Here is a 26282-nt window from a genome sequence, read left to right as displayed (position 1 = left end):
GGGCTTCTGCATGCTTGTGGTGTCCGACTGTTACGATGTGGGCATGTTAAATGTAAGCTCCAACTATGCTCTTACCTAGCCTACTTGTAATACAAAGATTGGGAACTTTAAACTAGATTTTGGTTAAATTTCTCACCTGCTTCATGTGGTTTTATTAGCCTACAGTCACACATTACATACAAAAGGTGTTGTTGCGATCGGAGCAGAATGGCCAATCGCGCCAGTATTTAAATGACCCTTTCCACGTAGGCTTACATTTGAATTCAAACTCGACCCCCGCAAGTGCGTAAAATTGCGGACAATTCAACGCACCTAAGTGCCAATTCCTTTCGCATTCAATTGTTTTGTTTCTGACAAAGATGGCCTAATGGCTTTCACGCACACGCGCACACACACACACACACACACACACACACACACACACACACACACACACACACACACACACACACACACACACACACACACACACACACACACACACACACACACACACACACACACACACACACACACACACACACTCACACGAACCCCAACGCCAGTTGTTTAACGCCACATGCAAGCAGCAGTAGCCTAAACGCATAGACGTATTCAAGGCCTCCACTGTCTACATTGGCCTTAGCCAAAGCGACCTATATTATACGATCCATATGTAGGCTATGGAGAAAGTGTGCTGCTTTTAAAAAAAAGGTCTGTATGATGTACTGTAGTGGATCATGACCCAGGCTCCCACATCAGAACCGGTTATCAGAGAACAGGGTATTTTGTAACCTGGGGACACTGAGCCTGGCCATACAGAGACAGGATTACCATCAGACCAGGACTGAGGACAAGAAAGCACTACACCACAACAACTATAGTTGGACCTTTCTGAATTAGGCTTCTTTATTTTTATATTTGAGTGTCATATTACTACCCTTTTAAATATGTATGATTTTAGATAAAACCCAGGAAAATAGTTGTTCTTCAGAAACAATTTACATTTTATTGGGGCTGTAAATACCAGCACCTATGTGCTCTTAGATATCTGCTCCACTGATAGGATTAGGATAAAGCCAGTCCGTTTTGGAAGGTCAAGGGTCAACCAATCATGGCCTGACCTTTGTCCCTTGAGTCAGTCCTGTTTTCTAGTAATTCCCAGAATGTAATGTTCTGAAATTATGATAAAAATAGAGATTCTCGTCTTGTTTGTGCATGCTCATTGATTCCTTCAGGGGCATATCGCAAACATGTTAAAACGTGGTCAACTATTTCTTCATATGAAAGAAAAAAGCTTTAATTGACACCAATGTACAAAGATAAGTTATTTTTCCAACTGTGCAGTAAACTATAGTTTCTCCTTCCATGTTTAGCACTAGCATTCCCTGTCTGCCTGGGCCTATTTTGCTCTTTAAACAAAAAACTTGAAAAACTGTTCTCCATGAATTGGCTAATGTTCAGAAGGCTACCCAATGAACATCAGTTGGTGGCTGTACAGCACCACATCATTGGATTCAGCTAGCACGCCATTTCATGGAAGGTTAGCGTCGTAAGAGTTGAGCTTGGGTGAGTTTTCCGTTGCCTTTAGAGGGTTCAGGGTTTTGGGGGGTTCGTACAATGTGACCTGGGAACTTTTGATGCTGCATCTTTGATGAATGGAGTCACCAATAACATGATGGATTCACCAATAAAATAATGGATTCACCAATAAAATAATGACTTAAAATTGATTGGACTAGAAGACAGGAGCAACATGGTAGAGATGATGGTGTTGGATTCCCGACCGGAAGGCTCTTGGTTCCCACCCCAATGCCCTCAACCTCTACCTGTAGGCCATTACGATGTGTGTAGTTGTTGTGTGTAGCACAACCCCTATGTAGTTGTTTGTCGTTTATGGCCTTTTATTTCAATCTGGAGAAAAAAAGCTGAAAGAAAACATTGTAAGTGGTTGGGAAGAAAGTCTGCTGGGTGACTCAATGGTAAGAAAGCGACGGCTTTTCTATTTGGGCTCTGCCAGGCTGTGCGTGCTGCTCCTAACCAGAGGGAGGCTGTGCCATGCGGGGGCGGGGAGCCGAGAATCTGCATGTTCAGCACTCCAACAAGCCTAGTCCAGTTTAATAACACACAATAACACATGACATTAGCAATTTAATCGGTGTTGTGCAGCTCTTGTCACGCCACCAGCTCTTGTTTTTCCCTCTGTTCACTAAATTTAGCAGGATGTGAATAGAAGGATTATATATTTGATTTGTTCACTCTGTGATTGGGCATAATCTCGTATAGTGTTGTAGTCATGTGCAGACATGAACTCTTTTCCCACCTGTGCGGGTGTCAGGGCTGGCTATATTATTATCACTTCATAAAGATATTGGGCCTACATGTCAATCTGGCCAGCATAATTACATGTAGAGCCACAAGCAAATATATTAAAATGTTAATTCAAGCCAATTATTGTACAGTAAGCACAGAATCAGGCACAGGTCAATGACCGTCAAACACATCCCTAAATAACATAGAAGAACAGAAACTAAAAGAGGCAGTCACTTTCAGACAAACAGACAGGTTTGCATCACATGCAGCTTCTGCTTCTTCTGAGCTACCAAACAGGCTATGAACATCTGTGACCTCTGATGAGCTCATTGTCTGGAGAAGCAGTTTGGGTGCCGGGAAGCACAGCCCACCATTAACATCAACAACAACAACTCTGGGGTTCACAAGAAGACAAGGATGGGTTTGACTCTAGGGTTTGAACATGCGTCAGTGACATCACTTCAGTTAGTTTATCTAGGTGAGAGGCCTCGACACTGAATCTGCCGGTTGAGCGCATTTGGCTTCATTTCCTGTGCAGTGTTGGGTGAGCGTTACCAGATGTCAGCAGCCTTAGAGTCACGATCACCATCAGTTTGGCGATGTGTGTTGTGGGCCAAATTAGGAAACCGGGTGCTACTGTGGGTTAACTTCAGATTTACTGTAGCTCCCAAGTGAACTCGTGATCTCCTGTTCTCCTTTAAAATATTGAACTGTACTTGTATCATACTGTGTATTTTATTATCATATCACCAGAATCAAAAAACACGTTTTAACACTGTAGTTCTCTTTATAGATTATACATCTAAGTTATATACCATCATCATCATAATATATATGAATCAATATATTCATTGAGTAAAAGAATAAAAGAAAGATTTTGCATTGCAGAAGGTTACTTGCATTTGCTATCTATTAATTAAGACGACTAAGAGTCCAAAATATTCCTAAAGTCTTCTTAAATTATTCTCTGCTCTAGAACACAAATCAAAACTACAACCAAAAAAATTAAAGAAAAATACATCCGTTTAATGTTTCAGTAATGTTGAAAGGACATGGTACAGTGGTACATAGTACATAGTGATTCAGAAGCCCTCGTTCTGGAGGTTGGAGGGTTAAAGGTGTGCACAGCCAGTGGGGGGTAGAGGAGAGGAATGTTGTTTGCGACGGGGAAAGGCAGGAGATCAACAGCAGCAGAGAGAAAGAGAGGTGTATCAGGCAAATACATCTTGACTCGCTGGGGCAACTCTCAACACGCCATGTGTGTGTGTGTGTGTGGAAGCGGGCTGGGGGGGGGGGGGGAGAATAAACGGGGGACGGCTGCATGCAGTTTACGGAAATGTTATTGTACGTTTTTCTGATATTGTTGAAGAATGAGTACATTGTGTTCAGTGATGTTCCAAATACAGAATTATTGCTAATGTTACATTATTGATTCCGTGATAGTATCCTAGATGCTTCATGGGATATGTTCTGTCAGGTTATATTCTAGGTGGCTTAATTTAAACCAGGCCATCATCATTTATCAACCATCAACCATTCAAACTAACCATTCCCAAACAAGAGAAGATGCGTCAACTCTAACCAACGTCCTGAAATATTATATTGAGATGTTCCAATTTTCATGATGTAATGAGTGGCTACATTGTGATGTTTAGTTGCAGGGAAATCAATCATGTGTATCATGGATCTTAAATTTTTACTTTACGGCAAAGTTATTATTGTTAACAAAAACTAGATCAATGACTAGAAAACCTTTTTCGTTTACTCAAATAGAAAAATTCAAAGAGCCTTTGAAAGAACATAAATAACTGAAACGCACACATAAATAACTGAAACCTGTATGTCTACCAAACTAGATACAATGAACCTATAATTATAGTGAACAATTCTTATGTTTTCTTCTCTGTCAATTAATTTGTCGTTTGTAAGTGATTATTCATCTGTCTTAAGTGAACAAATAATGTTTAATGGTGTTATGTGTTATGAGTTAAAACTGACAATCTCCAAAAAAAAGTAGCAAGCCAGTTTTAAACAGAAGTAAAACTAAGATGATATTGAAAACAAATTCAGAACGAAATAAGAATAAAAAACGAATGACAAATGCCTCAATAGATTAATCTTGCTTTCCTTTTATATATATATATATATAGCATAAAAAAAAAAACGTTCACTTTTTAAAAATATATAATGCTTTTATTGGAATATTCCTCTTAGATACACAGATATGACATGATCACAGACCACAAAAACTTAGACATCAACATACACAACTTACTGTCCAAAAACTTTAAAATATAACTTGTACCCGAATATTCGTAATACATTCCCAATGTCTGCTGATAAAGCTGTTGTTAACATTGACAAAGGACTGGTAGAGGGAGGTGAGCTGGGCCTGGAGGTCCTGGGCGTAGGGATCCAGCTTTCCCTTCAGATCCTCTGCATAGGGGGCCACCGCCTGCCTCACCATCAGGGCTCTCTGGGCCATCTCCAACTGGACCTGGTCCGCCATGGGGACGACGGTGTCCTGGAACTCCTGCAGACGCTGGTCCACTCTCTGCTTCAGCTCCTCTGTGTAGGGCCCCATCTGGCTCTGCAGCTCCTGTTTGAGCTGCTCCTCTGCTGGGGCCATGGGGGGGCCACTGATGGTGCAACGGGACCGCATACTGGCAGCCAACGTCGTCACGCTCTGTCAGAAGGGGACTGGAGGGAAATTGAATAGAAGGGGCGGGAATGTTCAAAGGTGCATTGAAAGTCTTTCGTCACTCACCTTGGCTTCCTTAGAGCTCACAAGAGCAGGGTTTCTCCTGCCTATTCATTACAGAGGCGGCCCCTCATTAACATATCCGGCCCGCCTCTTTGTTGGTTTGCGTTTCTTTGGTTTTTCTTTCCTTTTTGCGGTTATCTGTGTTGGCATGTTCAAAATTATTCTATAAGGTTTGTAACTTAAAGGGGAACATGAAATTACATCCAATCCGTCTTACATTTTCAAATATGACGTCACTGATGATAATCAGCGCTAATATCACTTCAATACTGCTGTGTTCCGTACTCGAGGTGGGGGGTTCCCGACTCCAGGTGGGGGGTACCGGACTCGTGATGCGGAGTTCCGAAATCGTAGTGTGGTGTTCCGGACTTGTAGTGTGGTGTTCCGGACTTGTAGTGCGGTGTTCTGGACTCGGGACTGTCCGACGCGTGGGGCGGAGCACCTTCAGTGATTGACTTAGTTCAACACATGCCCCCCGCATGTGCCGAGCACGCATCGCTCTCTCTCGGTGCTGCCTTTCTCCTCCACTTATCAGCCAGTCGCTCATAATTCAACGTCTTTATGGCTAGGCTACTATAGCCTTTGGCTGAGAATAGGCTGATGATCTATGAAAGATCATTTGTAAACAGCGATAAATTATAGATTCGAAGAACTTGAATATTATGTAGATTACTCGTCCCAAGCCAGCCCAGCCCAGATCCTAGACAGGCCCAAAGTCAAATCTCTGCATTTTTTTCAATTATAGACTGAAGTATCACAAATGTGAATTAAATGTGAATAATTATTTTTTTTTAAATGTGTGGAGATCAAATGAAACACACATTCATAGATTCATAGAGATGTGGTTATTATCGAAATTGTACGTAGGCCTACTTGTTACTTGGATAGATTGGATAGATTGGGATACAGGATAGATCCATGACTTTATTGGATCATCACATCATGAATAATGCCCTGTGTGATGGAATACCCTTTAGTATTACAGTCCATGGAATCCTGACGCAGTGCCATTTGAAAGGGTATGGTTCATCTCAGGCTACTCAGATTATGCATACCCTCTCGTCCATCTTTGATGGTGGACTTTCAGCAGACACAGTTATTTTTATTATGTTTGTATTGTTTCATGTTCTGCCAAACCACGTCTAGCCGCTGCTCAAATGGCTAATGGTGGTTTCTGGCTGATCCAGGATCTGTGACGTAAATCAAAACATGCCAAAAAGTCGGCCTAAGGGTGAGCTGTAAGGTGAACCAGGGGTGAGCTGATCTTTGTTTCCACAGCAATAAAGTTAAACAATCTTCAATGGTTTGAAAACATGACATATATACCTGTTGAGTACCTGAAGGTAATGCATTAGCTCTCTGAATGATAAGTTCTTAAGCCCACAGCGTTTCGTAAGAACAGCATTGTTTTTGTACATTGTTACAAGGGTTAGGGTTTTTTTTTTTTTTTCGAGTTTTCTTTCTTGAAAAATGTAGCAGATGTGCAATAGTTAATCCTCATGTAGTGTAGCAGTGCCATGGAAGGTGTTTGAGGAGCGGCTAATGCCCTTTCACTCACAGGGCTTGACCATACTACAAAGTCCATCAGCATGACAGCACTGAGGCTATCTGGAGTTATCTGTTGGTCGTTAGCACTGAGCTACGTGGACGGCAAGTGACCATCTCCTCCATTGTTGCAAAAGAGGGATAAGAAATGAAAAAAAAAAAGACAATATCAAAAATATTTATGAAGTGAATTAGTTATGATTGTATACAGCCTATAATTCCTCTATTTTTGTGACAACCATAGTCCTTATCTTTCATAGTAGCGGGAGAGGGGAAAAGGAAGTAACCAGCAGTGACAACATGGCAGTGATTTCTGGACTTTGTGCTCTTTGCTACAACACTCAACCCCATGGTATAAATATGGAAAAGCCCAGCACTGACACTCACAGATACACTGACCTATAAGAGACAAAAGACAGGCAACCAGGTGAGATTTACTCTTTGATTTAAAGTTGAGAGTTGTCCGGACAGGAGCTACTTTGAGTCAAGGAGCAAAGCCTTTATTATAATACGCTCTGCTTTTTTCTTCTTCAGAAAAACAACACAGTCATGAAGGTGTTTGTGGTTCTTGCGATCGCCGTTTTCTCTGGTAAGTAGTCATGAAAAGTTTCAATGAACAAATAGCAACTTCTATTAGTACTAGTAAAAAGCTATATAAGTTGATTACTGAAAAATAAGCACATCAATATTGACTCATTCCAGGCTGCAACGGCAACATTTTCTATGCCGACGAGCCCAAGCCACAGCTGGAGGTTCTCACTGATGCCTTCTGGACCTACGTTGCCCAGGCAACGCAGACAGCTGATGATACTCTGCAGATGATCCGGAAGTCCCAGTTGGGACAGGATGTAAAGTAAGTCATGAGACTTTGCCAATCATTAATCATGAAAATTAAATATTGAATGTCAACCTATTATACATTGATTTTTATGTACAGGAAGTTAATAAAAACCAACACCATGTTAATATCTGTCCCTCCCCCAGTTCCCGTCTGACAGAGAGTGCGGATGCGGCCAGCCAGTATGCAGTCACCCTGCATGAGCAGCTGCCCCCCCTGGCCCAGGACCTGGTGTTGAAGATCGGCGTGGAGGCTGAAGTGCTGAGGGAGCGTCTGAGCCAGGACCTGAGCAACGTCCGAGGCACCCTGGAGCCCTACGCAGAGGAGATGAAGACCAAGGTCCAGCAGAGAGTGGAGCAGCTCAAACAGGAGCTGGCCCCCTACGCAGAGTCCCTGGACTCCGAGGCCCTGAAGACCACCCTGGTGCAGAAGAGCGAGGAGCTGAAGATCAGCCTGGAGCAGAGCGTGAAGGAGCTGCAGAGCAAGATGGGGCCCTACACAGAGGAGCTGAAGCAGAGAGTGGACCAGCGTCTGCAGGAGTTCCAGGACACCGTCGTCCCCATGGCGGACCAGGTCCAGGTGGAGATGGCCCAGAGAGCCCTGATGGTGAGGCAGGCGGTGGCCCCCTATGCAGAGGATCTGAAGGGAAAGCTGGACCCATACGCCCAGGACCTCCAGGCCCAGCTCACCTCCCTCTACCAGTCCTTTGTCAAAGCCCACTAAGCCACCAACTCAGTGAAAGATGCACAATATTCACGCCATGACCTAAAGTGTACCGTGTAACATGAATGACACAGAGCTTCATCCTTTACCACCTATAGTATTTATTATTTTGAGAACCAGGAGAAATATCATGTTCTAATGTGTGCTCCTCAAACATGTATATATAACTTGAGTTTTAATCGTTTTTCGATGTCAAGTAACGCAATGATGTTTTTTTAATTTCTGTAATTTCTCCTCATTCATCTGAGAGAAAATAAAACACATTGAGCACAAAACACAAAATGTTGTCCATCATATATTTATACACAAAGATTATAATGCAAGATGGTCAGAGTGTACATTCAACCCTTCCCTGTCAGTACAATTTAAACATTTTGGGGAGCTCTATTTGCTCGGTTAGTTTACACTGTGTATGATCACAAGCAATCCTTTGGAAACAAACTTCAGAAAAGCACCAAATGATCCATCTGAGGTGGAAGTTGATGGGGGTGGGCTATTCGTAGTCCTGTTGGAGATATTCACAAGCTTTTGTTTACTTTGGTACCTGTTGGGTTTTTCACACGTTTTGTAATTTGTCTCCCATGTCTCTGAGGTCGTTTTAGTACTGGCAGACTACTTTACTCTTGGACAGGCCAATGCTCACTAAAGAGGAGATTATTTTGAATTGAACGGTGAGAGCTGCAATGCCATTGGTTTGTTCAGTCAGATGGATTACTGATTGGATATAAACTAAATAAAACGGTTCACACAAGTTATGAACATGTTCATACAAAGACAACATCGCCTTCGCCCTCTCAAGTGCCAGCATGGAGGTCCAGAGTCCACTGATTACACATAAGAAGAGCGCACACATAAACACAGACACACACATACTATTGTAGTTCATTCCAGGACATGAACAATTGTATCAATGACTCATTTATTTACATCATAGGAATGGCGTGATTGCAAAACTACGAAGAGGAAGATATGGGGTGACACTAATTTAAACACTGCTCTGTCTCCCCCGAACATTAGCATCATCATTGCTAAACTTGAATAGTTAGGCTGCCAAAAGGTGTTATTTCTCTAAGTGGCATGATTTCAATGTAAATGGAGCCAGCACAGATTTCTCCAACCTTTGGCACTCTCAACTTTCAAATTCACTGTTTGGAGGAGACAACGTGCCAAAGGGGATGGTTTTCTACCCTGAGGTTCCTTTAAACAAGTCACATCTTGCTGTTATCCTTAGAGTTGTCTGGGGGAGAATCAGCCTTGTTATGATAGATAGGCGTTTGTTCCCAGAATGTAGATGTAGTTTGTTATTCAGGAAATGAGCCCACTCAGGTTTATTTGTCACAACTCTCCAGCCCTCGGGCAAACTGTTGTTGAGTTTCGGTATTTTTTTCCCTTTTAGACATTACTCGATTCTGTTGTGTTTTACAGGAACTCTGAAAATATAACAGGACTTTGTTAGTCTTGCAGCATGGGTCCTTGTTTGCATCCACGTACCGATTCCTAGCCAAGAAAGTAATCTCTTGAATAGTTTCCCTAGGCACACCCTTCAGAATTTATCACTAATCAGATAGTTCTTTATGTACTGCACGAAAAAACTAGCAGTAGACAGCAAGATTTTGAAAACAACCATCCAAAACATGCCCTCTCTCTCTGTTCTCTCTCAACCTACAATGCTCCACTGTTAAGATGATAATACCGTGCGCCAAATCTGATGTACAAGCAAGATGGATTCCCCAAACAGATCTGAGAAGAGACGCCCTGGTTGGTCTGGAATTAGTCAGGCACATTATAATACAGCGTTTGTAACCGGTTACACTGAAATGATGGCAATCGATGTCGCGTCAAAAAGTTACAATTCATGTTACATTATATCTGTGGTGATAGCAACGGTATGTATTTTTTAAACTTTAATGTTTCTTGGAAACGAACAACCAGCCTGACCAAAAATAAATATTTGGCCTTTCGGTTTTGGAAAAATGTAATCCAAGGGGGTAATTCCTTGGAAATATAGGGTGCATTAATAAGCTATTCATTATATTAGTCATTGCATAATGACCTGATGTTTACTTATGGTCTTCATTCATACATTTTTGAATAGGGGTTAGGTTAGGTTTAACCATAAACCACTTTCCCTTACACTAATGCTATCTAGCAATGCTCAATATTGCATTAACTAATAGTAATTAATTGTTACTTAAGAGTGCCCTTATTTCTCAAGTGTTACCACCAAAGCCATGTTTTAGTTATTTGATTTTAGATTACCAACAATTTCAATACGAAACTAGTTTGATATTTAAATCATAGGTTTAGCCTACTCCAAGACACTACATCCAATCTCAGTTGATGCAGGGCTTGTGGAATGCACACTGCAAGCCTATCCTTGCGGATGGGGGAAGGGGTTTAACAGTGAGGCAAAGTCGACTCATTAACACCCGTCACACCTTATCCAAGGACAATTTGTGAAAGATGAAACAAACATTAGGCTACATAAACCGCCGGAAACAGTACCCGAATAAAACCAAAGTGGGCGTTGACATTAGTGACAAATGGCGTCGGGGCTAATAGGGGGAAGGTGGCCTGTTGCTATTCTGTCCACAACCAGTGTATGGTTCGGCCCAACCAGCGCGCAAGCAAAACAATACATGAATCTTGGTGCTGATAAGAGAATTGGTGGCGGGTCAAGAGGCAGCCGGGTAGTGTAAAAAGGAAGCAGCGTCGCGCAAAGGGACTGAGTCTATTATATGCAAAATACATGAAAATTACATGAGTTAATTTGATCCAAATAGTTAAGTCTGATGTAGATTTCATTATTGGTCTTAAAGTAAACCTCTACTTTTGCGACGCCTGCTGGAGGAAATATAGCCTAATGCTGTTTTCCAAAGTCACAAAAAGTAGATATTTAAAAGATTGTAACGGGCAGAAATAAATTGGCTTCCATTTGTCCGTAATTCACAACTTTGAAGCAGTTGAAATTAAGAAACAAATGCACGACACGTTCACAGCCCTACAGTGTCCCCTTGCGGCGGTGGTACATGCGATCAGAACAAAAAACATTTTTCAGTTTTCAGGTTCGCAGGTTCACACCGACCAATGTCACCGCAGAGCCCGGGGATGGTCAGGTGGGTTTCAATTATAGCAGTGTCATAAAAGTGTACCCCAAAGATGTAGGCTCTATAGTCACATTTTCCCTACACTGTTTATGCAGTTAATAAAGTACGAATTGGAGATTGCTCTTCTCCGCAACCCTGTCTATCACATCATCCGAATCCAAGTTCACAAGGACCTCTTTCGCCATGATGGCGACAGAGTATAGCTTCCAACATCCAACTTCCACACTTCCAATTTCCATCAACCCCAAATTTTCAATAAAACAACATCTGAGTAAGAAATTTGGCTACAAAACTATCGATGCAAAAGTTGAGGGTAACCATGTGACTGTGATATAGGGACCAATATCTCTGGTATAAATACTGATTTTTCTTATGTAAAACTGTGGTGAGGGAGTTGGAGAAATTTGGCGGTTGGATGGCCATAGAAAATGATTGATGCTAGAAAATTGGTCGAGATGTTATGGGGCCGCTCGCCCGCGACAGCCATACCGCTCCCCGATTCGCCGGCCGGCCAAAACGGCCCACGAGAGCCCGCGGCACGCCCGGCAAGCCACCACTATCAAAACGTCAAGACTATCAATGTCACACCAGTGTCACATAATCCCGGACTTTTAGCCCGAAAATGTAATTTCCTCGTCCATATACTTCTAATTAGCAGCTAGGCCACTGGGAGGCGCAAGACGACAGAGGTGGTGTCTCGTTCACTGGATGCCTAATTCTAAATAATAACTCCTGGTCTGAAACAGGTCCGTTTTGCAATCATAATAGTATATGAATAGTCTCTTATATGACAGATCAATGCTTTGAAGATTAAGTCTTGGTTGCTGTATACCATTCCTAAACATGGCCAAACCAGACACCAATGCCAGCATGGATTTCAAGTTTTGAGTGAAATCTCTCCCAGTATAAAACATTTTTAAAACCTAACCTAAAACCAAAATTGTTATTTCTTGCTCCAAATTTGCCTATACTTGTCATTGGTTAACCACCAGTGTGGTTCTTGGCCAGCGTGCGACGTCTGATGCAGCGCTTCAACTGCTGCTGGCCTGGGCTTTGAATAAAACAAGACTAGTTTATAAAAAATAAAACCATTTAGCACATCTGACCTGTGGTGGCTGCAAATCTGAAATGATTGCAAAAAGTGCCAAAGTGTGACTTATTTTTAACATGTAAAAGCTGGGAGTTCCCAGCATCCGGCGACCCTGCAGGCAAATACGCGTGAGATGAAGCCAATCACTGCATTGTGCAGTGTCAAAAGGGGGGCCAACTGTTCCTGTTGCCAGGTGATGTAGACAAAATAAATACTGTCAGACTTTAATCAGGCGGGCTGGATGGGGTAGTGGTTTTCAGGACGATAACATTTACATTGATAATATAATCATATGTACAGAGCAAAACATTTAATTCACCCGTACTATGCAACAGCCCACACTGGTTATAATGGAGTCTTTCCTTTTCGCCAAATTGATCAAAACCCATGGGTTGATCTCATTCATGGGCTGGATATTCTTCTTCCATTTAATCATATTTTGAAGTGTCCATTCAAAGTAACAGTCCCACCTGACCTCATCCCAGCAAGCAAATATAACCATTGGTAGAAAAATTACATTTATTTGTGATTGACCATACTTCATTACTACGGCAAACTGCTCTCCTGATTTTGTTTTCATCCAACATTCACACACACACACACACACATAACCGGAGGCTTTCACTCTGCCAATGCTGTCATGAAATCCAACGCACCGTACAGAAAATAGACACTGGAGCTACGGTGTGAGGGCATGGCTTTGGTCAGTCCTGGCTCTTTGGAAGGGTTTGTTTTCTCTTCCCCTTTCTGTCTCAGAAAGCTACGAGAGAATCTCCGGTGTATCCGGTATCTTTGAGGGCCTTCGTCCAATCGGAGGCCCGCAAGCTGGATCGGGGGCAGCGGAGGAGCCCTCTAGCCAATGGTGACGCTGAAGCCACATTGGAACTTATGCTTGCGTTGGTTGAGGAAAGCCCCCAGGGCTAGTGTGAGTGGAAGAGGCAGGAGCTTTTTCTCCAAGGTGGCGCCCACCATCCAGTTACTGTCCACTGTGCCTGGAACACAAAGGGGTTGGCGAAAACAAGAGGCAGAACGAGAGGCCTAGATTATTAACAGTACCAAGACCACAAGAGGTTGAGACAGAACGAGAGGCCTCGATTATTAACAGGGAGCACCCGTACTAATTTCGAATAAAATTACCTTTAAAGAGCAGGTTGGCTTTCTGAAGATCCACCTGATAGCCGACAGATGTTGTGGTTTCCTGCATCTTCGTGTTTGCTTCAAACTCCACTCCTAGCTGCAACTGTAACAGAAGCAGTAATATAGTTTGATACATCAAACAACAAAAACAGAAAATCATAAAATCAAGTAAACTCTCAGCTGTTCTTTATAATTATATGAAAAATAAAATATCCTAGGTTTATTATACAACTCTGAATCACAAAACTCCTCCAGTCGTGCTCGTTATGACCATGACGTTCTAAAAGCTGCATACCTGCTCATTAGCTTTGTGGTAGTACGTAGCATGGGCCCCAGCTCCCCCTAGAGTCAATGTAGCAACGTAATTTTCACCTAATTTCAAAAGATATCAAAGAAAACAAATACAGCGTCAGCAATGCAACTCTTTAAATCTAGTTCTACTCAATGTTCAGATGTAAAAATGGTCAAAGTGATTGATATATTTTATTTACACTAGCGCAAGTAATTTAGTGAGATCAAGACCGTTGCACATAGGCAAGCGGTGTCACAGAAGGCCTTACCTGTGTACCTGCCAATGAGGGACGTGACCGCACCCTCCTCCCCTGGTCTCTGGTGGTACACCAGCTCTCCTCCCAGGGCCAGTGCTGGTGTGATGGACTGGAGGTAATGAGCCACAAGAATGCCTTGGGGAACACAGCCAGTATTGCTTTAACTGACTCAGCCCACCTGGCGATCCGGGCTTACTTAAATACTGTCATCAAGACTGGTCGGCACTGTTTCTCTGAGGGCTGACACATTCTGGACAATTGGTCAATTGGCTCTTATCAGACAAAGAGCATCCTGAAGGACAATGTCCCAATGTCCACAGCATAAGATAACCCACTAACTCCTCCTTATAAATCGACTGCTAATTGCTCCGGATTACTGAGCGCACTCACACTAGGCAAGTTTGCCTGTTCCGTGCTGAACCCTCCGCCATCTATAAAGTTTTGGTTTTCCATTTTGTTAAATATTTACCAGAGCCCACGAGGATGTCTGGATTTCCCAGTGTTACTGCTGAGGTGAAGTCCACGCCACGATACTCCAGGTCACACTGCCAGTTTACAAACTTCTGCTGCTGAGTCTATAGCACATACAATACATGACACAAATTACTACCAACACAATGTATAGTAAACACATGGTGAATGTATCAACAGCTCTAAAGGGCCTGCATACCTGAATTGCTATTTTGGTACGTAGTGCTGAGGTTAGTTGGTGGATGATCTGGGAGTTGAGGCTGCCAGTGTTGTCCATGTCACCAACAATCACTGGGAATGACTGGAGGCAAGAAGTCCACATATTCAATATCCGAACCATAAAATGTCCCCGACATGTAAACTTTGTCACGTCATACGTTCTGTTCAATAAAGTTTTTTTCTAGGGCAAATTTGGACCAAAGTAGCCCAGACACAAGACCCACCTCAGCTGGTATTCAAAAGCTACAATTTACATGTTCTTTAAGCCACAAAGTGACTGAATAAAGGGGCCATGGGCTTGTTCAGACAATTTGGAAACTTCGATCCTAGCTCCTACCTCAGCAGGTCCAATCTGCTTGGTGCCGACATAAGTGGCACCAAACCGGTATCCAGACTCTGCAATGGTGCTGAGGTTAACTGTATGGTTGACCTGGGGGACACAATAACACAACGTCATTAGCATTTACATTGTGCATTTTTAGAAACGAGTAAGCATTGATTCATATATACATGACTCACCTGGAAGTGATTGCTTAGACCTTTGTTGACAACTAACCGCACACCCTCCATCTGCATAGGATACACCTCTATAAAATACAAAATAAGATACCTTGTAAAAACCTCTAACTCCAAGCCAAATACAGAAATTTAACGAATGATCAAAACATAAATTGAAAACAAAACCCGAAATTTATGCCGATGTCAGACCTTTACATTTTCGGTGGCATTCCTCGTATGTGCCTGGATTTTGGAGGGGGTTATCTGCATCTTCTGCCGCCTGGCCTGACGGTGGAGAGACTGGCGATAACGAAGGCATACCGAAACCGGGAGGAAAGGACCCCAGGCCCGCACCTTGTGCACCACCTCCAGCCGGGTTGACGGCTGGGGCTGGGGAGCTGGCAGCTAACACACTGCCCATTCTAAAAATCACATTAACAGGTGTATAGAAACCGCAGGTAAGCAAGGGGTACGATCAAGACCAAGCAAACTACCTGACAGACGCAGCGATGTCATGAAGTATTGGAATTGCATCTAATGCCATCAGGTTAGACCTGCACAATGCTATTCACTGTGTAAGTTGTTCAAGTTGCAGTCGTTGACATTGGTAGCTGCCGCTGAGCACGACACCAGCATTAACGTGACTGTCTGGGGTCAACTAAGCTAGCTTTAAGCAGAGACCTTATTCTTAATAATTACAGAAATTCCTAATGGTGTGCCATTTAAATACACTCGACCACCAACATGGCTTTCCTGCCGTTTCAAAGAGCTATCCGACTAGCATTAATTAACCTCCAAATGCTAACGTCAAGGCGATTCTAGCACATGGGTTAGCAAACATAATAGCAAAGTGGGCGAGTTCGAGTTTAGGCAAACCATGCATCTAAACCAAAGTAACAGGTGCAAGGTGCATCGGTGGGTGAGTTTTAAAGTCTTTATAATTTCAAGATTTACTTACGTTAGCGGTGCAGGTCCGTGTGGAGTTTGTCACCGGTAAAGTTCACCACAACGTCAGTGACGGTAGATGACGTTCGCCTGTCCGTTTTCTGTGATTGGCTACCGTGACCGAGTGTTAGAGCTCAGCTGCCACTGGCCAGGAGGACAGGACGCGCCACTCGGAAAGTCGAAGGCCAAACAAGGTACAGCTTCATCTCAATGCATACATTCAAATGCATGACAGTCTAAATGCAAGATAGACTACCTAAACGCCTTCCCCTACATTCATTTGGGGGAACGTTAAAGAAAAAACATGATCACAATTAAAGAAGAAAAAGACACAGAAAGGGAGCTTAGGTTGGACTTTTATTCAATTTGAGGCGCTGGCATTTATTATCACTTTACAGAAAACAAACTTGGCATCCGTACCACCAGCTGTCACAACAGAAGTTAACAAAGGCATCCGTATCTCCATAGTTGCGGAGCTCAGATAGAATTGGTCATCGAGTTCAACATTTCAACTGTGCTTACAATAAACGTGATGTCACGGCTACAAAATGCAGGTAGTGGTATTTGCTCTTGCTCTCCTTACAAGTTTAAGTGAATCCACCTTCACACAAAATTACATATTGGCCAAGAGTTTAGTTGAGTCTTGAGTACACAATCACAGACACATTAAAAACACATAAAAGCGACAGAGATTTCAGGGGCACAAAAACAATGGTCCCTTTATTGCTGGTGTTTCCCATTATTTTGAAATGAGGCAATGAATGGGCTAATAATGATGGCAGAACGTACCGATGAATGAGGGAAACTGAATTTGAATGACTTATTGTGCAATTTATGTCCTGAAAACCAGTCTGGGGAAAAAAGCCTGTATATTTGGAGGGTGACAAAATGATCGATTGACTCAATGCCAAACCGAATCATCCATCATTCTTTGAGTGATGTGCCCTTGTGAGACAACACCAGGCTTACTTTTGACCACCAAGTCCTTCATGAAAAAAAAAAAGTATATATATGAATACAGAAAGTTAAACTGCAAAAGGGATCCATCTGTTTAAGGCACTTGAGTGTTAATACAAAACCAATGAATCATTTTAAATAAAATGAGAAACTTGTCCATGTTGACTAAAGCCCCTAATCAATCAGTTCACCTGTTCAAAAATGGAAAAAAGCTGCAAAGTGCTGCCAATTTGTAGGTAGATGTATAATACAACTTAAGAGTAAACAAGCTCACTCATTAATGGGCCAGTGTTGAACAAAGTGTGTGGTTCAACACATTGGCGGCAACTTCTTATTTAGTAAACACTTGACTATTAAAAAAAATAAAAAAATCATTTGTCAACATGTTTGGCCCATCACACTACGGCAGTGTTTAACAATACAGCATTTCACGGGCGGGTAAGAAATTCACTTCGGCCTGCTAGAGATTCTAGATGGACTGTCAATTTCAGACGTAGCATCAAGCTTTGGTTTCATCGTTTCCCCCCCACATCCTGTTTATCTACCAGCAGAACGATGCAAAAGGGGCTTTCATCAAAATGGAAGATGTAGGACCTTGAATGAATAGGTCATGTCTGTTTTTGTATTCAGAATTATCATTACTACATCGAACCATGGTGAAAAAATTAGGACATCTCTGGATTGACACTACTGTAAAAGGAAACGAGACAGAATTGGTGGGTTCAACTTAAGTCAAAGTTCAAATCCATAAACCGGGGAGTGAAAGAAGCAGTGTCTAGATGATTGACAGATGGTTGTCTGTGGAAAAACCAAACAAATCCACTGTGTGTATGTGTGCTTTAACCCTGCATTGGTAGCCTGACTTGCTGTAAACAAACATTTACAAAATAAAAATAAAACTGGACCATTTCAACGGTGAGGCGGAGGATGGAGATCTTCCCATGGAATCTTCTCTGAAGGTGTGAAGAATGCCAGACGCCACATGCCCTGAAAAACATGTTTCAAGTCAGGTTACAGCCATGGGACTGGCCCTGGGACAGCTGGCTGAGACGCCGTTGCCCATGTACTCCCACGATCCATTAACTCTTGGGGACAACGTGTCATGGTGGAAGCCCCCCCTAAAGCCTCGGCTAATCCACCTGATTTAAGAGTTTAGCTTCAACAGCTCTAACACCCCTGACTGGCCTGTGGCTGTTTTTAACTCCAACAGCCACAGTGCCCTGATCTGAAGGGTGGGACTGAGTACAGGCTGTTGTAGCAAGAGTCCAGGGATGTCGAGAGTCAAAAGGGAGCAAGTTTTAGGCACTGAACCCAAACATAAAAAAATCTTCGAACTCAAGTTTCTCTGCAATTGAGAAGGGTATTATTTCTCGCACAGTCGATTGAAAGGCAAAACGCATAAACAAATGAGGGAAAAGATGTCTCAATCGTTTAGGAATAAGCTGGAGTTGTCCAATCATACCTAGGTGGGAACAGGTTAGGGCTAGGTAAAAATATCGATTCAATGCACTGCAATTTATTTGTTCTCGATTCAATTTAAATTCCGATTTTTTTTTCTCAAATCGATTATTTCCCTAAAAATAAATTAAAAAAACATTGTTGTAAACTAGAACCGAGTGTGCCTAAATTTACATGCACTTTTACATTTGTCCATGTTATGATTATTTCTTTTATGCTACGAGTTTAGCTCAGGAACAATACTATACAATGTTGTATTCCTTTTTTCCAGTTAAAGCACAATTAAATGGTTAATTCATTTTGGGGTCACTGGTCTAAACCAATACAAATTTCAAAAATACCTAAATAATATTTAGGTATTTTTATTATCTGCACAGATTATTGAATCAATATCGAATCAATTGGATCAATATCGAAATAGAATCAAACCATGACCTAAAGAATCAGAATTGAATTGTGAGGTACCTGGCAATACCCAGCCTTAGAACAGGTCACTCGAAACACAATACCTCGTATTTAACTCTTGAATCTTACATTGTCGAATACTACTCATGCTTTTTCTTGCGTCAACAAAATCCACAACATACCAATTGATTCAGATTGCTCCAAGCCCCTTGTGTTTGCCCTCAATGCCACCATCGTCATCATCGTCGTCCGGGTTGACTGAGTGGAACTCGGCCACGTAGAGGCTTTTGTCAATGCTGCCTGGAATGGGCTTGATGTCGGTGACCAGCTGATCCTCAATGCCTTTCAGGTTGAAACGATCCTCGGAGGTGATGAGGTTGATGGCTAACCCCAAGTGACCAAAACGCCCTGCACAAAAGAAGGTGAGGTGTTTATACTGTATTGAATTGCTTCCGAGGAGTTGGATTGGTCACTCAGAAAACATGAGTCTTTTCTGAAGTCACGATTCTTTCATTTAGTATGTCAGTTTACCTGATCTGCCGATCCTATGCAGGTAGGTCTCAGCATTTTTGGGGAAATCAAAATTGATCACCACATTCACGGCCTGGATGTCGATACCCCTGGTGAACAGATCTGAGAAAAAGCATAGGAAAGTTAGCCAGGTTTCCATGCAGTTACACGCACAATAAGTTACAGTCAATGGAAGATGATGACAAAACCGAGAGCAATGCATGCATAGAGGTTCTTCCTCCAGCTTTTGTTACACTTAGAAACAAGTATAGCTCTCTGCCTCACGCATCAAAGTCAGGTTAACTGATTGTGTATCTATGCATCTCCCGGAGGCCCAGCCCAAGTAATATAATAAAAAAAGTTTAGCCCACGCTACTTTCTGTTCCAGACTGAGAAACAAGTGGTCCTGAAATTAGGCTCCAACATGTTAACTACTCACCGGCCAGCTTAATTGAAAGTCTAGCTTAAGTTAAACTCATACAAATATAGAGTCTATACGTAGGGATGGGCACGAGTAGTAAATTCCAAACTCGAGTGATCGAAGGAATTCCTCGAGGATCAATCGAGTACTCGTTAAATCACATCTATTTTTAGAATGCAACGCATCTGCAGCAGGAATAGGCCTGATGATGAACGGCAATATTACCAACCAAACATGTAATGCTTATTCTCCATCAAAACAGTCAGAGTTATCAGAGTATTCATTATTTATTTTTGCAAACGTTCAAAACACATTTTCCTTACAAAAAGTCAATATGCGTCTCACAATTTAATTCACGTCGAACCAAGGCCTGTAACAGTTTAAAAAAAACGAAACAAGTAGCCTAACCATTGCAAATAATATAAAGCTGCAAATAAAACGGCAGCAAATGGACTATGGAAATACTCAGCGTTGTGATCTTCTCTACACGCACGGGATTACAGCTGCGTCTTGCGGCGGTGAAAATAGCCGACACACTTTCACTTTCACCGTTGCTGCGGGTCTGCTTTCCCGAACTCACCATTGTGTTTCAGGAGCATATGTTGGCGCATAGTACTTTCTGGTAGCTCGATTTCGCTTGGCATATTTTACATTTCACCTTATGATCTCCTATTTCTTTAAAGTATTTCAATTCTTCGCTGCGCTTTGCTTTAACCGCCATCTCTTAACTTTTTGAATTCTGGCGTGCCTGCACACGGCACGGAACGCGCCATGGAAATGGATGCATTTAATTTTCTTTGTGCCCACGTCATGCGTTAGTGGCGCTGACAGAAAATTGATACATTTGCTTCAGAAAACTTTGCGTGTGTATATGCAAACTCGAGTTTGCCTGTCCACCAACCGAGTTCATTTATAACGAGGAGTACTCGAGTAATCGATTCCTCACGCCCATCCCTAGTCTATAGATATCTTTCCGTCCGTGGGAAATTAAAAAACCTTTTTTGAAGTACAGAGGCCCAAGCCTCTAAAGTCATAAAAACAACCTTGGCCATCAGGGGAGTTATCTGCATCCCTGTTTAAAGACTAGTGGGCCTACCTGTGCAGACCAGGTTCCGGCACAGTCCGTTTCTGAAGTCGTGGAACACTCTGTTCCTGTACTCCTGCATCATCTTGGCGTGGATGTAGAAGCAGGAGTAGCCCAGTTGGGTGATCTTCTTGGCCAGGAGCTCCACCCTCTGGGTGGAGTTGCAGAAGATGATGGACTGGTTTATCTGGAGCTATGGGGACAGAAATATACATACCAAGAGATTGAGGTGAAGAAAGAATAAACTACAGGGGCACAAGAGTGTGTCATAAGGAGCGAAGCAGCAATTGGATGACACAATAAAGCCCAAAGGCTTATTTCTATTGTGGTAGCTGCTAGTTGAATATCGTCAAACAAATGTCTTCTCTCATAACCACGTCATGTATCCATGCTGCCTTTGAGCACAGTGCACCTACCCTGGAGAAGAGGGTGTTGAGACAGTGGACCTTCTGCCTCTCCGTCACGTATGCGTAGTACTGGGTGATGCCCTTCAGGGTGAGCTCCTCCATCAGGTTGATCTCATAGGGCTTCTTCAGGTGCTTGTTCTGTTGAGGAGAAACATACCAATATTCATACCCATGCCTTCTCAATACAACTCATTGTAGCATGCGTGACATTGTCTAGCCAACAATGTTGATGTCTCGTATGTATGCAATTTGACAACTTCAACGGGTCTTGCAGTTTCAATACTTGGCCTATCGAATAATAGATATACTTAAGCAGCTTTCTTCCATAGATGCAGTGCAAATCTTTACTGACTACCACCAACGATCACAATATAAATTTTTTGCATTGTAATAAAATTCATTTACCGTGAGACAGCATGGACACAGACAAGATGGCATTCAAGCTACGATTCATTAGGATGAAGATAATCTGTTTACATCCATATATTACCAATGCAACTAATAAAAATACGTACACAGGTTTACTGGTTTGTTTAACTGAGAAAGACACCAATATATGGGAACAAAACTGAAATCATGGAGATAGACAGCAAATGTTTTACTTGGGATCAACATTTTACTGAAGGATTTTGAATAAAATAATTTGTCTACTAACTAAACATCAAGTCGTAATTTTTTCAGCACTACTGCTCACCATGAATTTCTGCACGCTTGTTGGGAATGTGGCAGAATAAAGCAGGATTTGTCTCTCCCTGGGCAGGAAGCTGATAATGTCCTCTATCAGGACGACAAAGTCTTGAGAGAGCAGCTTGTCTGCCTGTAGAGAGAAACCAGGAGGGGTGAATCAAAAAGCTGTAGTCCAACTCCATCCTCATCAATACATTAATCCTCAATCTTTGCAAGACACTGCCTAATAAAGTTCTAGATTGTCAAAAGGGCCCAAATTTCTAAAGAACAAATAGTCAAACTTCTACCCTGATGTAATATGTACTGGCTGGAACCCGCTAATACAAATTCTGGAGTGCCGTTTTTTCTTATCCTATCCAACGACTAGACCCGGACCCTCTAGTAGCTCTATTTGGCGTTGCTGATGGAAATAATCCTAATTTCCCTCCAATTTTTTTCCTTTGCCTTTCTCTTGATAAAACAAGCAAGTTTGCTCGAATGGAAGGATGCTGCAACGCCCACAATCTGTCAGTGGATTCCAGACATAATGTCCTGTCTTAACTTGGAGAAATTGCGCTTCTCAATCTGAGGCTCCGAGAAATTCTTCAAGCCTTTGACATACTTTAATAGCACCAAAGTGGCCTAACATTTTTCATAATCCGAGGGTATGCTTTTGTCATAACTGCCAAATTTCAACTGCCAGCGTTCATTTTGTTTCGTTTTTTGCTATTTTTTTGACAACATACGTTACTGTTGTACAACCCACAGAAATGTGACATATATGCTCAACTCTGGGAATGATTGTATAAATAAGAAAAACTCATAGAAATATTTTGAAGAGAATCGCATGATGAGACCAGCTTATGATACGGTTCTTAAAATGGAGGGCTCCTCTCCCCTCATCCTTCCCCATCGATACAAATATTTTGAAGACAAACGCATGACGAGTACAGTTAATGATACAGTTCTTAAAATGGAAGGCCCCTCTCACCTCATCCATCACCATCATCTGAGTTCGGTCCACCTTGGCCACGCCCTTCTTGATCAGGTCCAGGACCCTGCCTGGTGTGGCAATCACCACATGAACTGTTGTTGAAACAGAGGAAGAGCATTATACCACAGGTGGTGAGCTATTAACCCTTAACTTTTAATATTTAATGATTGTCATTATACAAGTTGCTCAACAGTAGTCAATTAAAGAAAAGTAATATGACATGGTTGAATGCTTTAATGAATTGATATTCAAAAGGATTTTTCTAAAACAATTTGCATTGACATTAGATGTTCCCCGCAGGAGTCCACAGCAGGGTTGCTAGGGGAACCTACTGGAATAGATCTTCTTTATGGTCATATCCACAGCAAGATGGGAACAGAGGATCCCAAATGCCTTGGTAAATGACCAATCTGGTTATTTACTGATGGCAATTATTCAATTCAAAATGCTCAATAAATGCAAAGGCTATAACATAAAGACCACAAGTTAGTTGACGTCCTCATCAGGTTTTAATTACCAGTCTCGTCCAGACGCATGATATCATCCCTAAGGTTGGTGCCACCAGTGGTGGCCATGACTTTGACCCCTCCAAGGTGTTTGGCCACCTGGATGCTGATCTGGCTCACCTGCAGGGCCAACTCTCTGGTAGGTACCATGACAATAGCTGAAAAAAAAAAAGCCAGCCGATAAGAACACAGCCACCAACAGATCTCCATTACAGAAAAAGTCAATCAATAAAAGCCCAATGACTCCTTCAATAGACCAATAAATATTGGTCTTATCTTTCTAATGTCAAACACAAGATCAATTAAAGAACTGTTAAAAGACAGCGGATCACATTAAGATTTAGCGGTGATACTCACCCTGGATGAAATCCTTTTTCAGGTCGATCCTCTCTAAAAGAGGGATGAGGTAGGCTCCACTTTTCCCCGTGCCGTTCTTGGCGCGGGCGAGAATGTCTCTACCTGAGAGGGCAATGGGGATGCTTTCCTCCTGCATTCACAAAGAGCCAAGACAAGTTATGTGTTATTTTATAGAAGATACACTTTTGTATATATCCGAATACTGCTGCCCATATCTTTTCCATACCATCAAAGAAACTAATCTCAACAAATGAAATGCTCACTGGCAATTGATTGCTTTGTGGCAAAGATTGCCTTAAATGTTAACATGCAGGTAAATGGCCATGTAATGTACTATGAGGGTAATATTTTTTTCATGACGTTGAGACGGTTGAATAGGTCACATGGTTATAATTACCTGGATAGGAGAAGGCTTTTCCCAACCCATTTCAAAGATCCCCATCAGCAGTTCCCGCTTGAGACAGTAGTCCTCAAACTCGTTCCCTTTGGTTGATGTCACATCCTGTCAGGTGCAGATTACAAACGCTTGTCAGCGGCCTCCGAAAGGGGATTGCAAGTAAAAAGCGCTATAGTAACATCAGAAATACATTCTAGAATAATATATTGAGGTCCAGATGTATTGGCTTACCGAGGTTCGAACTCTGGTGTCTTTTGGAGGCAGATGTAAGCTCCTCTTCCAGTCATCGCCAAATCTGATACCAAGATATTGTGTTAGTTTGCTATTTTTAACCAACAAAACAAAAAGCAGTTATCAATATACTTGACAGATGCCCAATGGTATAATCTGAATGACAGCACAGAATGTTGCTAAATATTTGAAAGGTTAGAATAAAAGAAAATTGACAAACAATACCATTTGCAAATTGCAAAACGTAGTTTTTTCCAAATCCAAATAACATTTCATGATATCATGCAACCGTGGCATGGGGAACTGTAAGACCAGTCTTACTTAATGCCGCCACTGCTTTGGGGAATGCTTCCGATTTTCTGGGGGGCACCAAGTTGCGGGATAGATGGATGTAGACCAACAGGCTTGGGCTGTCCTCTTAGCTGCCCATTTGCTGGCTTGTTTAATCCCATCATGGATGATGGATTCGCTGTTCTTGCTGTTGCCATGGCTTCAAGAATTGTTACGCTATTTCAAAACCAATTTTCACAGTGTAAAGCTATTTTTCTTTCTTATCTTGGTTGTAATTTTTTTGTAAAAATATTTCTAAAATATGAAGGAAACTGAAGTCGTTTTTTCTTTTTAAAGAATGTACTGTGTCCACGTTCGGATCTCTTGAAAAGAAGAGCCAAACGAATGAATATTGTCTATATACAAGACAACTCTCCAAAAAAGGGAGAAAGTAGAATTCATATGAATAAATAGATCATATATCTGTCAAAAGTTTTTACCAAGTAATATTTTTTTCTATAATCTCATATCTTCCGTCTTGTTTTCCTTGTGATTGTTTTTTGTTGTTGTTCTTGGCTTTAAAAGTCCAAGTGCTCTTGTGATTTACATTCAATTGGACCAGTAGTAGAAATATTGTTCTTGAGCTTTGTTACATGGACAATTTCAAGCCCGAAAAACAATGAGCGCAAAATGCCTTCAAACTTGTCCCGCTGGATCGACGATCTTCGACTTCTGCACCAGATGAAGAGACGGCAGGCCGAAGTTCTTAGAAAACTGGATGTAATCTACTGCAAACTCCAGGTTACCTGCCAGAAAGCCAAACATTAGTTATCATCCAAGATGAAAATCAACCGTAGTTCACACACTGCTCAATAAAATACAGAAATCACTTACAAATATGACTACCATATGGCACCAATCAGACATGTATAAAGCTATCAAAAAGAATAGGCATTAGAACCCTAGCATGGAAAGTCATTCTATACCAGTAGCTGATCGAAAAGCGAGAGATGTGTTGTGCTTTGTTGTGAACTCACTGCATGGCGTGGGTCCATCTTCACTGGTACAATAAGGACCATAAATTAGCAGAGTGTCTCGCATTCAAAAGGTTATATTCACGCAAAATTACAACCCAACCATGCCCAATCTCGACATAAATCGAGATTGGGCAAAGTTGGAAAGTTTGGGACATTCAACTTGGGTTGTCCTTCCCGCGATTAACAACTTTACACTGTGTTCACCCATGTTAGCTTGTTAATGGTTTCAAACCAGCGAGCAACCTCCAAACGTACTTCTAGGGGACGGGGCCACGTTATCGAACAGTCGTAAAACGTCGAATCCCATCCAGATATACACATACATACAAGTACCGTTTGATTAGCAGTCGCCAAAAAGAACCGTCGCGTATGCGGTGATGGTAGCGCTGAACGGTCCGGGTCTAA

The 26282-nt window shown here is 42.0% G+C and overlaps 3 protein-coding genes across 4 annotated transcripts in view; 1 reads left to right on the top strand and 2 right to left on the bottom strand.

Annotated features, from left to right (window-relative positions):
- Nucleotides 1-6706: 6706 nt before the first annotated feature.
- Nucleotides 6707-8462, top strand: LOC130391884 (apolipoprotein A-I-like). Its single transcript, XM_056602211.1, has 4 exons — nt 6707-7028; nt 7136-7190; nt 7304-7454; nt 7586-8462. The coding sequence occupies exons 2-4, from the start codon at nt 7151-7153 to the stop codon at nt 8160-8162; spliced, it is 768 nt and encodes a 255-aa protein (XP_056458186.1). The 5' UTR covers nt 6707-7028; nt 7136-7150; the 3' UTR covers nt 8163-8462.
- Nucleotides 8463-12864: 4402 nt separating this feature from the next.
- Nucleotides 12865-16300, bottom strand: LOC130391369 (mitochondrial import receptor subunit TOM40 homolog). The gene is made up of 10 exons (XM_056601472.1): nt 16191-16300; nt 15443-15654; nt 15254-15321; nt 15072-15164; nt 14715-14816; nt 14514-14619; nt 14057-14179; nt 13792-13868; nt 13497-13599; nt 12865-13351 (listed from the first exon to the last, which is right to left on the bottom strand). The coding sequence occupies exons 2-10, from the start codon at nt 15651-15653 to the stop codon at nt 13212-13214; spliced, it is 1023 nt and encodes a 340-aa protein (XP_056457447.1). The 5' UTR covers nt 15654; nt 16191-16300; the 3' UTR covers nt 12865-13211.
- Nucleotides 16301-17377: 1077 nt separating this feature from the next.
- Nucleotides 17378-26282, bottom strand: part of ddx61 (DEAD (Asp-Glu-Ala-Asp) box helicase 61) — a 29586-nt gene continuing 20681 nt past the window's right edge. Inside the window, exons 2-14 of one of the 2 annotated variants that reach the window (XM_056601471.1) lie at nt 25341-25646; nt 24892-25077; nt 24571-24634; nt 24340-24444; nt 23943-24072; nt 23597-23743; nt 23077-23171; nt 22114-22236; nt 21429-21557; nt 21025-21205; nt 19529-19630; nt 19180-19405; nt 17378-18121 (exon numbers count right to left, since the gene is read on the bottom strand). In XM_056601471.1, coding sequence (XP_056457446.1) covers nt 19188-19405; nt 19529-19630; nt 21025-21205; nt 21429-21557; nt 22114-22236; nt 23077-23171; nt 23597-23743; nt 23943-24072; nt 24340-24444; nt 24571-24634; nt 24892-25058 — 1461 coding nt within the window. In that variant the 5' untranslated portion in view covers nt 25059-25077; nt 25341-25646 and the 3' untranslated portion in view covers nt 17378-18121; nt 19180-19187. Of the gene's footprint in view, nt 18122-19179; nt 19406-19528; nt 19631-21024; nt 21206-21428; nt 21558-22113; nt 22237-23076; nt 23172-23596; nt 23744-23942; nt 24073-24339; nt 24445-24570; nt 24635-24891; nt 25647-26282 lie in introns of those variants that run through there. The other variant, XR_008896887.1, reaches the window with a different exon arrangement.

Source organism: Gadus chalcogrammus, chromosome 11 (genome assembly GCF_026213295.1).
Source record: "Gadus chalcogrammus isolate NIFS_2021 chromosome 11, NIFS_Gcha_1.0, whole genome shotgun sequence".
In the NCBI taxonomy this organism is placed as follows: Eukaryota; Metazoa; Chordata; class Actinopteri; order Gadiformes; family Gadidae; genus Gadus; species Gadus chalcogrammus.
Note: the sequence above shows the minus strand (reverse complement) of the source record. Positions and strands in the feature narration are given on the sequence as shown.